The 15795-nt window shown below is 32.5% G+C and overlaps 1 protein-coding gene across 1 annotated transcript in view; it reads right to left on the minus strand.

Annotated features, from left to right (window-relative positions):
• The window catches only part of LOC130451080 (Kv channel-interacting protein 1-like), a 108779-nt gene that overhangs the window by 14709 nt on the left and 78275 nt on the right, over positions 1–15795 (minus strand). Inside the window, exons 3-4 of the mRNA XM_056789877.1 lie at positions 10745–10869; positions 4435–4504 (exon numbers count right to left, since the gene is read on the minus strand). Coding sequence (XP_056645855.1) covers positions 4435–4504; positions 10745–10869 — 195 coding nt within the window. The remainder of the gene's footprint in view (positions 1–4434; positions 4505–10744; positions 10870–15795) is intronic.

Below are 15795 nucleotides of genomic sequence, written 5' to 3' on the forward strand. Positions count from 1 at the left end.
AGGATTGTTTATAACTATAAATACCATAATATTGTAAGATTAGATATAAAATGATAGATATAATTTTCGTTAGCGCTCATGGCAGTAAACTTCACTTTGTGAATAATAACCTCCATTATTCAATCGTGTATAATATACTTTTTTCAAGTGACCTCACCGGCGATCTAAATTTATGTCGAGAGATTGTGTGGGCCATTTATTACATCTCATATTTTCGAGCTAGTAAAGATCTGATATGTCAATACCACCATAATATTGACCATATTACAATACTTTCATAAACAAAATTTATCAAAGCCGTGCAAGCATTTTTCATTCCATACTTGAAACTCATTCTGTATCATCATATGAATTACGTGATATTGATGTGAAATTTCAACTAAATAAATTTTGGATCCCGTTTTGGTAGGAAGGTGTGGCTTTGCAGATTTTACTAAAATAGTATAAATTGGAAATATATATATATATATATATATATATATATATATATATATATATATATATATATATATACACAGGGTGTTTCTAAAAACATGTGACAAAATTGAGGAGGCGATTGTTCGAATGAAATTAAAGATGGCTCTTTCCTATAACAACATTTTTTCTGTCCATCCCTTTCCGAGATATCAGCCTCAAAAGTTTGTGATTAAAATTGAGTTTTCATTTTTTCTTCTAAAATTTCAGTTATGCTAGAAACTTGAAATTCTGTAATTTTCGTGCATTCGCAAAGGAAAAACCACGGGTATTTCTCAGATAATTCTGTTATATTATATGGGGGTGAAATTAGCAATCCTCATTTCATATCAATATCTATTTTCAAGGTAAAATGTAAAATTACATCTTAAAATCTCTGTTTATTGAAAAATATTTTTTATTTTTTTTCTCAAAATTAATAGCTACAAAGAAAACAATAAATGCCATAATTCATAATTTTTTTAATAAATTGTGTAGAAAACAATAAATTTGTAAAATGTAATACGATTCACCTCCGTATATAATTAACAAGATTATTGCAAAAATTCCTGCTAGTGCACAATAATTACAAAGCTTTTATGACAAAAAAACTCAATTTCAGTCACCACCTTTTTAGGATGATATTTCGGAAACGGACGAGAAAATTTTATTATAGGAAAGACTCAATTTAATACGAGCAATCACTTTCTGAATTTTGTTCCATGAATTTAGAAACACCCTGTATGTATACTGTATGTATAGGTACATATCTAAAGTTAATAGCAAATTCCGAGTGATAAACAATAGAAAAATGTATTTAGTTATTCTATTACATAAATCCTACAATGAAAAATGTAATAATAGTCTATTGAATATAAATCTGGGTTATAAAGTGCTCCAATACTTCAAACTGGACTAAATTGAGCCTATAATCTACTGTGTCAGTAGAATATGGTCAGAATTTATCATTTTATAGTATAAATACGGAATAATTTCAAAAATAAAGCAACTTGCACCACTTTTATATACACAATAAATTTTGATAGACCTCTTCGGAGCTCTAATGCTGTGAGATCTGGATATCAGGAAAAATGTGTTACACCAGCTTACGTATTGGACATGGCCGTAATAAGAAACACCTGATGAAACTGGGATAATCAGCTCACCATTACGACAATTTAAGAAAAGTTAGACCGAATAATGACCGTGAATGGTCAGCTATGATGGAGGGACATAATAGACCTTGAGGACGCAGTATATACAATCCGTCCAATACAGAATATATTGTAAATTATTTTATTTTTATTGTTCGTTTTTTGACCTTTTTAATTTTAATCATGTTTTTTTATTCCGATGAAAAGGATAAACCATTCGAAAATCCCTTGACAGTAAAAACACGTTCTCAAACCAACGAGTTAGGTCATCAGTGAAGCATTGTGTGAATGGAAAATTTCCAGAATATATTTATCACGGTAAATCACTCTAATGACGGTATCTAATTTTGTTCCAATAAAAAAGATTTGTTGAATGTTAAGCACTGGAAATTGTCGTGATTAAAATGCGGGTATGTTATTCGTTTTACACCCTGGAACAGCTTCATTAAAGGTCCATCAATTATAGTGTTTCTTGAGACAATTTCTATATACATGGATCAAAACATAACTTTAACTATCACTATCGTATAAGAATTTTGAAGTTTTGAATAACAATGAACTATCTTACTCAGAAATATCTTTATAACTACTTCATTTTTTTTTCAATGTGCAGTAGTTAATTCAACATCCAATTCTCCTATATTATACAAGCTTGAAGAGATCTGAAAAATCTAAATATCCCTGGCGGCGGCGCGTGCGTGCAGTGAAATTCATAAAGGGTTGTGAAGCTACACAAAAAGAGAGATCGAAAGAAAAATTTTTGTATATTGAAGCATACGTTTTCAATTTACTAAATGTTTCTAGTGTTTCTAGAAGTATATCAAATAAATTTATGTTCCAGTTCACTATGATAAAAGAAATAGCTATGGTGTCGGTAGAAGTACATGCTGCAGAAGTTTGCACAGATTAATGTTTCTAGATGATAAATGATTAAGAGTAATGCAAGAAAAATAGATAAGATTGATAAGTTTCGATTATTGGTTGAACATCCATCTACTTTTTTAATGTAATTAGTGTAGGTGTATATGCGGAAACATAATTTTAATTATTTAAGCGCATTCGTCATATTTCAGACAGCAGGCAACGATATAAAAATAGGTGGTAGCGCGTACGCATTCGCCAAATATTCAAATTATGTTTTCTGTCGTATTACAGCATCAATACAAAATATTTAATCACCTGTTTTCGAAATTATCAGGAAAATTTTCAATAAAGCATGTCGGAGAATTATAATAAACTTAATTATTACACTGCATTCCCAGTAGGATTTGTCTTTAAGTCGCGTTTGCTTTCTATCATTTACTTTTTTTGAGTATCATTTACTACAATATGTTGGGATAAAAATGATTTTTCTTAAGATCCTATCACTTCTTGTTGAAGATGAAGAAATTTACTTCCAGTTCTTATTCACAATAAACGTAGGGCTCAAAACTATCTGGAATATACTTTTTTTAACTATCGTTGGTTTTAATTTTTGAAATTTTTGTTTTATTTACTTTTAAGAATGTAATTCCAACCAATTATGGTCTAAAATTTCTATTATTTTTTAGATACGAGGCTTGTTCATAAAATGAAGTTCCCACGAAGTTTCACTATGAAAATAATGTCTATCGGAGTTAAATAAGACATGTTTAGAAAGCTTAGACTTCCCTCTATTATTCGTCATAATTACTGTTAAGATCAATGCATTTTTTGGTAAGTTGTACCATCTTCTTTATTCCTGAGTCGTAAAAGTCTGTTGTCACGCCGTGAAGGTAGCTTGAAACCTCTTCTTTGGTTAAGAATAACGTTTCTCTCAAGCTTGAATTCCAGGAAGAGATAGAGGTCCGTCACGTTGCCGTGGGTTGTCATCTAGTAACCACCTTGCACAAACTTTAGCATATCTTAAGCGGTTTCTCAAAATGCTGTGATGCTGGACTTGCTGACATCAGGAATCTTCTTGCTGAACGTCTGAACGTCCGTATCTGAATTCTTTGCACCATTTGTGCACATGTTGCATACTTATACACTTTTTCTTCATACACCTCACAAAGTTGGAAATCGATGTTTACCGGACATTGCACACAAAAAACGAATCACGGAACCTAATTCGCACCTGGTGTGGGAATCAAATGGAAGCTACCAAGACAAGAATGGGGCGGGAAATTAGAACTTAACAGCGTCTGCAGATCCTTGGGAACCCTATTTGATAGAAAACCCTCATATTCTCTGGAAAAGAATGTTTGAAACTAATAAATTCTAGTTTGAAGAAACCTCATTGTCTCAAACGCGAAGAATAATTTCCTGTTTTACTTTTGATAATGTTCGACTTTGATTCTAATAATAGTTAAGTCGGAATGCAGTTGAACAGTTGTTTATTATAATTTAGACATTTTGTATTGATATATTCTGCAAAATCAAATTTCCTCAAATACTTTTTTTTTGCATTCCAGTTACATTAAATAGTAGATGAAGTGGTAGTACAACTGACAGTTAATTTTGAAAAAATCTAACTATTACTCATACAAATTATGAAATTCTGATTTACGTGCATACTCAAAAATTAACTTTAATGACTATGAAAAAGGCTTTAGAAATTAAAAGACTCAAAAATTTTGATATTAGAGGGACGTTCCAAAAGCTGGAGACGTTAATGAATTATAACAAACCTAAAGCCTGTTTCATATACATGCAAATAAACTGTGAAATTTCTATTTACATGATCTAATACTGATGGGAGGAATAAGAGATAATAATCGTGAAAAAACCAGTTTCGTATGGTACTATTTTGAAATAATTTTTTCTGTGCTTATGTAGGGATCGCTAAGTACTTCTGCCTAACACTTACCGCCTAAAGGAAAAAACTGGGAAAATATCTGTTTAAATGATTCTTCATCAACCATTCCAGTTGGACATTCCTGGAAAAAATAATTTTTATGTAATCTAGAATTGATCCGAACCTTATTAATCTTGCTAAAACGGACAAATTTCATACTGCCTGTATCTACATCAAAAATAATTTGATAAAAAGTATCGATTAATATTATAATTGGGACTAACTGATTACTTGCAAGCTTGTTGCTAAATTATTTAATTGTTAATTTGGAGATATGACCTCACAAATTTCTAATAATACATAGGGTGTGTTCAATTCACTGTCTACTATTGCTTTTCTTCATTTTGTTTCGTTGTATGTTTATTAGTGAATTCACAGCTCTTAACACAATTTTGAGGAACTTAACACTTAAAATCCTTCTAGAGCTTTACCCCTTATTTTTTTAAAAATAGCCACAATAATGAATTAAAATAACGAAAAAATATAGATTTTTGCACAAATACATAGTTTTAATGTTTTATATTATGCTTTCTGTATCTTACACTTCAGATATATCATATTTTAATCACCTTCCACAAAATTCAATTGAAAGTATTTCACAATAAACAATAAGAGCATACAATGAAAATTTTTTGTGTCTACTATCAAAGAAGCTACCAGTTTCTGTTGTCAATTCAAATATTCTCGTGTTATTATTTAATTTTTTTTTTCTGCTTTGGTATAAGAACATTATTCTCGCACACATTTTTGTGTGAGAATGCACTCCATTCTTAATTGATTTTTGGTAATATTCTGTAGTGGGTTGGTGCCCCTGAATAACAGTTTCATTTTGACAGTTGACTGAACGATCTATTGTTCAGTGGTGTGTGAGGTTATGTTAATTTTTTTCACTCTATACAGGTGTGGTAATGTGATTCTCTAATGAAAATTGGATAGTACTTGATACAGGGATATTCCTCAGAATTTGTGTTATCATTTGTGATAATTTAAAAGACTTGCAATAAGGCAAACTGAACAAAATGAAGAATCCTTAGATTTTTAGTGAAATTAGTTAGTATAATGAATCATTTGCAACATAAATAAATAATTAAGTTGATTTTCCTTATCGAATGTGTAGTTATTATGAATTTTAACAGATATTGTGGCCTTTTTGCCTCCTTTAATTGAAATGCCAAGCATGTTTTCATGATCATATCATTATTTTCTTCAGTAAAATTAATATACTGATTGTTGAAGTTGAAGCTCCAGCTTCTGCTGTTGATACAAAACATGAAGATTTTGATAACATTGCCACCACAATATTTTTAACTTGGTGGCATCTACATATCCTTCGGGGATATTGGAAGTTTTTCAGCACCCATTACGTTTAAAGGGTTATTAAATCTCTGCCATAATTTGGCAGGTGTAATGCAGATGACCTTCGAAAACAGATTCCAGAAAAGTATTGTGGTAATTGTAAGTTTTGGCCACAATTCTTTGCATTCTATTAATTCCCATAGACTGAATTGTACAACGCCCTTGCATGTAATTCAGAAAGAATCGTTTTTGGGTAGTATGACTTGGTCATAAGCTTATTTTTCAATCCAATGTTGCCAACAACCTTGAATAATTTGTTTTTGGTACGATTACAAATACTGTTTCAGGTTTATATTCATTTATTAAAAAATTAGTTGATTCATCTCTTCTGCATGCACCCGAATAACCGATTAATAGGGTAACTTCAACTGCAAAGTAATCAACATCAGGCGCTTCTTTAATTAATTTCTCAAAATTAGCATAATCTGATATCTCCGACTATTTTGCTTGAGATTCCGTAGAACATCGCTTCAAAGTGCTTGGAATTTGGTGATATTTACCATTGACTTTAACATGGAATAAGTACTTTACATTGTTGAGCATCCATAAGTATTACTCGAGGCATCAAAAAAAGTATTAACACATTATCCGAACTACAAATTTTCCATATTCTTTTTTCATAATTGTTTATGGCGTCCCGTAATTCTGATGGTGTAAATTGAAGTACTTAGAGGATGATTTTTTCTGACTTGAGCAAATTTTTTAATTTAGAAAATAATCCAAAGTCAACTGTCAAACATGAATCAGTTCTACCAACCGACCACCTACGTGTGTAATTTCCCTATTGTGTATTTTAAACAAATTTTCTTCAAATAAATAATGTGAATACAAGACGAAATAGATAAAATAGTATAAAAGACTATAAAACACAAGGTTATTTGTTCCTACGGACACGAGCGCGTAGTTCCACAATTTGGGACACTTGATGAAATGAAAAGCCTTTTTCTCAATCAATGTATTACCCACCTTTTAAGTAAAAATTCAGTTTATAGTTTGATTAACAAGGTAATTATCAATGTAGATTGAGATTAGTGAACATTTGTGCAATTTTAATAATAAAGATCAATAATTTTGGGGCGAACTGACGAACGAAAAGAAAAGAATGTCTAAAAATCAATTTTCATTTATTTCAGAATAACTTATTATACAAGAAATGATGAGGGGTATTTACCTTACAACATAAGACATTCGAATAATTTTGGAGGATGTTCTATCATGTTGAAGGTTGTAATATCTTTGAGGAATCACACAGAATTGGTACTGTTAGAGTATTAACTGCCTAGAGGTACATGTTTTTCCTTATGTTCCCTTTACAGGTAATTAATATAGGTGTAGAGACCCTATTCAACACGTGTGAGACAACATTAACAAAAGAGTGAAATCCATAGATTTGGTTCCAGCTAATCTTTAAGGGATAAAGTGAGAACATTTGTCCAAAAATTACTTTGAGGACTTGATCAGAGGTATGGCTCTTCGTTGTCGTTATGTCATTAGAGCTCGAGGAGGCACTTAATTTAATTTATTTAGTTTTAATGAAACTATTTTCGATATTCGAAGTCTTTTAACTAACATGTACACATTATATACTTTTATATTACCTCCTATTATCAATTAGAATGCGGAAAACAGTTGGTATTATCTAAGAACATTCGTTTAAGTGATCAGAAATCATAGTAATGCAATACTTGGATGAAGAACCAAAAAAATTTCAGTTGTTTCTGATGCTAAAACCTTTCAAAATTCCTAAACGCTTCTTTAATACGAATAAATATCAAACGAAAACGAATAAATTCCTCTAATGTAACCTGTTTCAAAGTTAAGAGAACAATTTTATTCATATTCATGAATGCATACTATAGCAAATTTAATTGAAAATCTCATTAAATTGAACGTATCTCAAGTTATGTAAGCGACCTCCCTAATTGCTCCTTGTACAACCACAACATTAAAAATATGTATAACGCTCGCACGAATTATTTTTCAACCTTCCATTCACATCAATCTACCTAACATAACAATATCATCAAAAGATACAGGGTGGCGCAATAGAACGTGCATATTGCGTAATCTTTTTTAGCGAGGTAAACGGTGCGTGGGCGGTAAGAGCCTAGCGTGGTTGGATAGTTGCACTCGTGGAGTTTTAGTGGCCATGAATCACTTCAACGGAAAACGACGCGCTTTTATGTTACGAGAACGGTCGTTCATACGTCTTGACGACTGTATCGTTCAGAATATGGATTAAGACACATTAATGAAGGTCCGAGTGCAAAAGCCACCAGCAAAAGGTCGTTCAAGAAAGTCTTGGACCACAGAAAATATTAAAATGGCGAAGGAGAAAAGCTATCGGCAGCTTTAAACTTGTCGCGACGAAGTTTACAGTAAATTTTTTAGTTGGATCTTAAACTGCATCCTTATAAGCTCCAGTTAACACAGGAATTAAAAGATACCGACTTTGGAGCAAGGTTGGCACTTGCTGAAGAAATGCTTAGTCGATTTTCCACTTTTGACAACATCCTTTTTTCAGATGAGGCTCATTTCCATTTAAACGGGTTCGTAAACCGACAAAATTGTCGTTATCGGACCGCAAAAATATCAAAAAATAAAACATCAAATCACTTCATAATCTGAAAGTAACGGTATGGGCAGCAAAGGAATTATTGGCCCTTTGAGTCCAGAACTTGCACGATCAAGAATAGTGAATACGAGAACTTGGTTTCAACAAGACGGAGCGACCTGTCACACATCAAATGACTCTATGGCGGCTGTGAGACAGATGCTTCCTAATTTCCAAAAGAGGTGATATCCCTTGGCCCCCACGTAGCCCTAACTTGACGCCACTTGATTTTTTTTGTGGGGACTCCTCAAACATAGAGTCTACATGAACAATCCGAGAGACATGAGTCAGCTAAAGGAAAATATCCGCCAGGAAATGGCAGCAATCACCTCAGATTTATTGACAAGAGTTGTCACAAATCTACGTTCGCCGTCTTCGAGAGGCCCGTCTCCATTTAATTACCCAATCATCATGTCTTTTATTCCTACAATACCTTGTGTTTTTATTTTTTTAGCCTATACTTTATAAGTGTACGTTCTATTGCGCCACCCTGAATTGTTTTGCTCATAATGGAATGTTCATGATGTTTCAAGATTGCGTAATTGGATTGCTGAACAGATTATCAACTAAAGTATTAAAAATCGATCCGTTTATTCGAATTTAATAAACTTCAGATATTAAAATGGATATCAAACAAAACGGATTAGGATAAAGTAGCGGAATAGGAGAGGAAGTTCCCCGGAAAATATTTGAGATGGGAAGAAATAGGAATTCCAAAGCGATCATCAGAAACTGATAATGAAAGGAAAGGTAGGTTAAGAAACAAGATGGGGGAAGGAGATGGAAATAAAGAACAGAACATAAAGAAAACAGAGTGACATAAAAGGATGAAATTTGACCACTCACCTCATATTTGTCGATTTCGACACGGTACCGTTCAAAACGCTGATTGATATATTGGTAAAATCTGACCTCAGCAATGTTTATGTTCGAGCTTTTCAGAACATATACAGAAAGTCAAAAACATTATTCAAATTATACATTCAGGAAGCTCTGAGCAGCTGAAGAACTAAAATTGTAAGAAGGGAAATTGAGATAGAGGAATTTGGGCCTAACAACTTTATTTTTCTCAGAAGACCAAGTTATTTAGCTTGCGACGAGGACGTTGCAGATTATATGCTCAGAAAATTGGACGACAAATATGCAAAATGGGATTTGAATATGAATATGTCCAAACGAAAATATCTGCCGGTAGGATGCACACAATAAGACCCCGAATTGCAAATAAATAGGACTATTCAAATACCTAGGGAGCATAATTTCGGAACAGAAGAAAATATGAGAAATACAGTGCAACAAGGAAACAAAAAATACAAAAATTCTGAAATCAGCGCTTTGGTAAAAAAAATTAACCTTAACACAACGACAATGATTCGTGGAGCCCATTTTAAGGTATTGATGCGTGTGATGGCAATGGACGGATAGACAAGAAAAAGAAATAAAGGCTTCGGTAATGGATCACTTGAGAAGATCATACAGGATATCCAGAGCAGAGCATATACGGAATAAAGATACACGACGAAGAACAGGTTAAGTATACACGATTTCAGAGAGAACACAGACTAAGCAACTGCTCTGGTGAAGACATGTGATGAGGATGGAGCAAGGATTGAACAAACCATCAAAGACAGAGCTATCTAAAAAAAGGATTGGATAGTTAGAAACGTGTAGCGTACCAAATAGCGGGATGCGACAAAGGAAGCTGTAGGACCCCGATTATATATACAAAAGGATATGAAAATAAGCAGTAACAAAACGATTTTTATTCGAATAGTATGTTTAATCAAATTCTGTTTTATTAAAAATAAAGGCACACATAGGTTGACTGATAATTTCTACTGTATAACTAATAAATATGCTTTTCTTTTACATTTACAAAGAGCTACCCAACTGTTTAATAAATAGTTGGTATTGGTGATTTTGGTTCTGGTTTTTTATTCATAATCATCATATAATGGTTGTCTAAAAATAGATCCATTCAAAATTTTCGAAATAAATACAGAAATAGTTTGGATAAAGTACCTATTTTCCTATTCTTTACAGTTGACTTTATAGTTTATTAGATATGAAATAAATGTGTAGTTTTCCGCCGAGGTAAATTTTCCCACAGGAATTCTTCAGAGGAGAATTTGCGTGGAAAATTTAGCATATTTGTTGGACAACGTTTTAGTTCATCGCAGGTCTCTAAAGACATTAACTTAGTTATCAAAAGCCGACAGATTAAATGTGGATGTTGGTGTATTCAGGTCGACAAATATATTTAATAAAAGAGAATTTTCCGAAATCTATACTATTTTTATGAACATGTATGTTCTGGCATTAAAAGAAATTTGATTTGGAATACACAGTTACCTGTTTAAACCCTCTATACATTAACTGAATCTCTTTTCGTGTAAATTTCGTTTTCGAGGCTAATTTATGGAGTTCTTCGGGTCTATAGCGAGCTATGTGGAAACTAAATTCTTCATTTTCATCGTCTGTAACAAAAAAACCTTATTTATTGAATGAAAAGCTGAAAATTATGTTGTTGCGCAATATAATGAGCGTTTAACATAATCTATCAGTATTTTTTTCAATCTAAATCTTCAAATATTTCTTTTGGATTCATAATAGGAAATTATGATAAAAAATCAACACCTAAATGTCTTCCTGAACAAGTCAATCGTTGCAAAAACATTAATGATTAGTGATTTTTAATACGAAAATTTTTGATACGTTAACACTATATAATCTACAATTTTTGACTTTTGTTATATGTAAATTCGCCATCAAATAGGTAGTCATAGACTATCGTGACGCTGCCCGATCATTATTCATAAATACATTAAGGGCCACCAAATGTCAATTACCCAACCAAATAAACGGGGAGAAGTTCGAATCTTTATCTAGAGCCTCTGAACACACTTGAATGATCTGCTGATTTTGCAACTAGGGGCGATTGGACCAATGCTACCGCTCCCATACACTGGTTTATCTTGCGAAAAAAAAAACAAGTGGTTGCTGCTATACATGCGTAAAACCTCCTCGTTGCGCCATCTCTGTGCATACTCAGTATTACGGATGAAAGACGTTGCCCGGTATTTTTTTAGAATATTTTTTCCCCTTCGTGCATAAAATTGACATTTGCTCTACATTTAAAAAAATATTTATAGCAATTAAGACATAATAAATTTTAAATGATATTGAAGTTCATTCAAGTTGTGTACAGCAATTTAACTAAATCAATAGACCGTAGACCATGTATACTGTGAGTTATGGTGGAATGCATTTTTATACTATCCAACTCCAATTCAACTAATTGGCTTCGGATAATTATGAATTGATTAGAGATTCCAGTGTTCCGGGAAACTGTTTGATTTTTACCTTTTCGGTATCAGTTTTATTAATTTTCATTAATTGAATTGTTTCTTCAATTATACGAGAGTTGTTTTTTATTCAACCTCTAAAGGGTTATAAACGAAAAACGGGTGAATATACAAAAAAGATTTTATTATTAATAGTAACGTATAATACAGATAATTTCCCATAATAACTTTGACGATTAAGGCATTTTCCTTATCTGTGGACAAGCTTTGCAACACCTTCTTCATAGAATATAGCCGCCAATGATTGACAGTGAATTGTGACGATTTCTTCTTGCTCTACATCAGTTTGGAAACACCTTCCTCCAAGCCACTGCTTTATTTCAGAAAAATGTCCCATTAAAATTACTCGTAAGTATTGCAAAGTTTCACAGTATGAATCTGCATTAATTGTTCTTCCAAGCTGTATAAAATCCATCTATAATCTCACAGCTGTTGCTGGTTCGTTAGAACTTTGTGGGTCTTGTTGGAGAATTTATGTGCATCCATTGATGTGATTGTGGTTTCAGGGAGTGTCATACAGAATCCATATCTCATCACCTGTCACAATGGATTTCAAAAAATCTTTCTCCATCAGTATTGTAACGGTCAAGAAACTCCCAAGTTGCAAACATCGTTCGGATAATTCATATTTCATCGAGTTTCCTTGATGGCTTAGTCAACTTGCTGAAATATATCGAATACAGCATCACTACAGATGCTGTATTCTTGGCCATCATACTGTGGATTGTAGGTTGAAAAACAAAACAGTCCTCGAATATTTCAGTCGGGATCATATGAAAAAATTCAATTTCAGTTGAAAATTACTTGAAGAAAAATAGACATATTCAAATTATACTCAATATCATTTAAATGGGGCGAAGTTACTTCTAGAATACGCCTGGGAAAGTGAACTGAATTGATATTTCCACCGATTCGGTGAATCAGTAAAATTCTATGTTCCAAATAACGAATGAATAACTGAAACTGGAATCTTTTGGACATAATCTACTGTTTCGAATAAAATTATAATGGAATTCAAGGAATGCATTGAAAAACAGATAATCGATTACGGAACAACTAAGTAGGGATCCACTTTCAGTACAATCGAAAGTTGTAGGAGACTCAACATTCGCACCCCTATTTCAATAGAGCCATAAGCTCATAAATGCGAATTTTACAGGAAAACCATAACAAAAATGATTGTAAATGGAATGTTTTCTTGATCAGTTTCGGTACTTAGGCGTACCAAATTCGGTCCGTATACAATTGAAGATATCTTTACTGATTAATGATGGAAAATGATAAGACATTCTTATGCTGTTAATTTTATTTAGACTTATCGAGTTAGGACTGGATGAAGCGAAATATAACTTCATATTATATATAATAATAACTAAAACTTGCCCACAAAAGTTTCGTTTAAACTTAAGTGAATCTGCGTTTAATGTAAGAAAGAACAACATTAAAAAAAAAGAACTAAATAATATTGAGCAACATGGAACGAGGATTTTAAATGAAAATTTTTAATTCTAGCACAGCCTGATAATCACATTGGCTTCTAATAAAGATAATAATAATAATCTTCACTCTAATAAGAGGTTTTCACTTGAACGAAAAAGGGTTTTTCCTTCTCGCGTCTCATGACTATTATATTTAAAGATAAAACTTGTATTCCATTTATTCTTTATATTATAAAAATCACTGTATGTTATGGCAGGCACTACGGCTTTGATTTTTGTAACATCACTCGACGAAATGAGTTGAAATAATGGCGGATACAGCCGCGAATAACTCAATGTAATAGAGACCCTTGGCACCTCACGCAGAATATGGTAGTACTGATGATATGGCACTATTAAAAAAGCAGTATTTCAGCACAGTTTGGTTCGTTAAAAGCTATAGGGAGATAAGCATGTTGAAATTGCCTCGACCGGAATATTCATTTAATCTTTTGGGTATTTGAGGACCTCTTGAGACCCCTGGAAGTTTGTTCTTATTCATCGTAGAATATCCTGTACATATTTGTTATTATGTTTCAATTGAATCAGAATAATATTCAAATGAACTTCGAACAGAGAAAGAACATTTTCCCTTGACCAAATTAGTCATGAAAAAGTTGAATTTATGAGCGTTGTCCTGAAAAAGTATTTCCGTTTGTTTTTATGGTATATTCGAGTATAATTAAATTCCCTCTAATGAATCGTTTCACTACCTCAAACGTGATTCTTCTCTACGAATATTAATTTTTTTACAGCCTTTCATATTTTATGAGTAAAGTCTGTGGAAGTATATTAAAAATTTGGTGTCAAGTTTCGATTCGATGCTTCCTAAATGCCCTTCAGTATAAAAACTTTTTCAAGTTAAGCAATTAAAAGAGCAAACTCTAATAGAAAATCTTTTGAAAATAATTCATTTTGTCCAAACTTCTACGATCGTCTTACTATTTTGATTTTGACAACAAAAGCAGTTCCAAAGATATGTGACTGGACTACTAATTCTTAAGATCCTCCACTTCACTTAATTATTTACGAATAAATAATTATAATAAATTCAATTTGAATCAGAGTATGAAAAGGAAAGTCAAAATGAGAATGTAATAAACTGAAATTTCTCGATACAATTTCCAGAATCATTCTACGGCTATGTAAGACAAAATGATCAATCAATTGTTTCAGAAGGCTACAAGGTCTCCTTAGATTCGGAAAGATTTTAAACCATTAGTGGAAAGGATTTTTTTCATCTGAATGGCAAATCATTAATCAAACAACGGTTGTGCGAGTGCCTTAATTATCTCTCAAATGGTAACAGATTGCGTCTATATGTAAGAACAAGATATAAAAACATCATCAATCGTTCAATGCAATCAATAACCAATAAAAGTGAGAATATGTCGTAATTGATGTTGATATTACAGGGACATGCATTTATATTGTTTACCAGTGTGAAAAAGTCATAAGCCAGAAGAATTTATTTCAACAATGAAGTTGCTGATAACATCGGCATATTGATAATCTCTAATCTTCACTTGTAAACTGGTTTGCTCATTATTTTTATCTATAGAATAGAATATTTTCCTGTTCTAAACCGTTAGAGACAAATTCCTAGAATATAACGTGGTTCTTAACCATAACATAGAAAGAAAAGTCATAAATACTATGTTTATTTTTCAATATATTCTCCCACACTGTTCAGAATATCTAACAAAATCTTTTGTGCCACTATAAAAATATCGTACAAAATGTTCGTACACCTCCCTGTATAATTTTATCGTCGCTGCTTAATAATTCACCCCTCAAGTCGGTCTTCAGCTTTGCGGACAAAAAATAGTCCGATGGAGACTGATCAGGGCCATATGGTGGGTATTTAATCTCTGTGAAGCCACTTTTGTGTGAAGTAGCCTGGGAAAGTTAAACTCACACCTCGACTGATTTCACCGCGCCCTTTTGCGATATTTTTTTGACGCAACTGCTATAGAAAGTCAGAGAAATATGTCGCAATTACGGTTGTATTCGCTCTTGCAGTTGCACTTTTTTACCTGACGTAATTACAAAATAAACTGCGAGTCAGTTTGAAGGAGTTCGTTTTTCGATTTAGTGGCCTATTTTCGGTGTTCAATTAATTCCAGTTGCACCGGCCAATACATTTCTTGGAGGAACGCGGCCTCTATCAACATCTTGAGTTTTAAAAAGTTTTAAAATATTAGTTCCTTGTGACAATGGACGAAAAGGTTTGACTCCCCTAACATTTTGGTAGTTAAAACTTCCATATTTTTATGTGATTTCTCCTGCCCATTCAAAATTCTTTCAGTTATTTCGGAAATTTCAAGCTCTAAATACTGATTGGCCGTTATGTTATCAAGTCAGCCTCAAAAATATCCCACATATTTTCATCGAATAAAATAGTTCATGATTATTAAGAAGAAGAACTCAAAAAACCTAGAGAAAGATAATGAGAACTATAACAGGTCCAAAAACAACACTTATAGAGATATAGAGAAAGAGCTGGAGAAGGGAAATATAGTGAGATACATAAAAGCATACAAAGACTCAACTAGGTTGG

The sequence above is a fragment of the Diorhabda sublineata genome, chromosome X (genome assembly GCF_026230105.1).
Source record: "Diorhabda sublineata isolate icDioSubl1.1 chromosome X, icDioSubl1.1, whole genome shotgun sequence".
Taxonomy (NCBI): Eukaryota; Metazoa; Arthropoda; class Insecta; order Coleoptera; family Chrysomelidae; genus Diorhabda; species Diorhabda sublineata.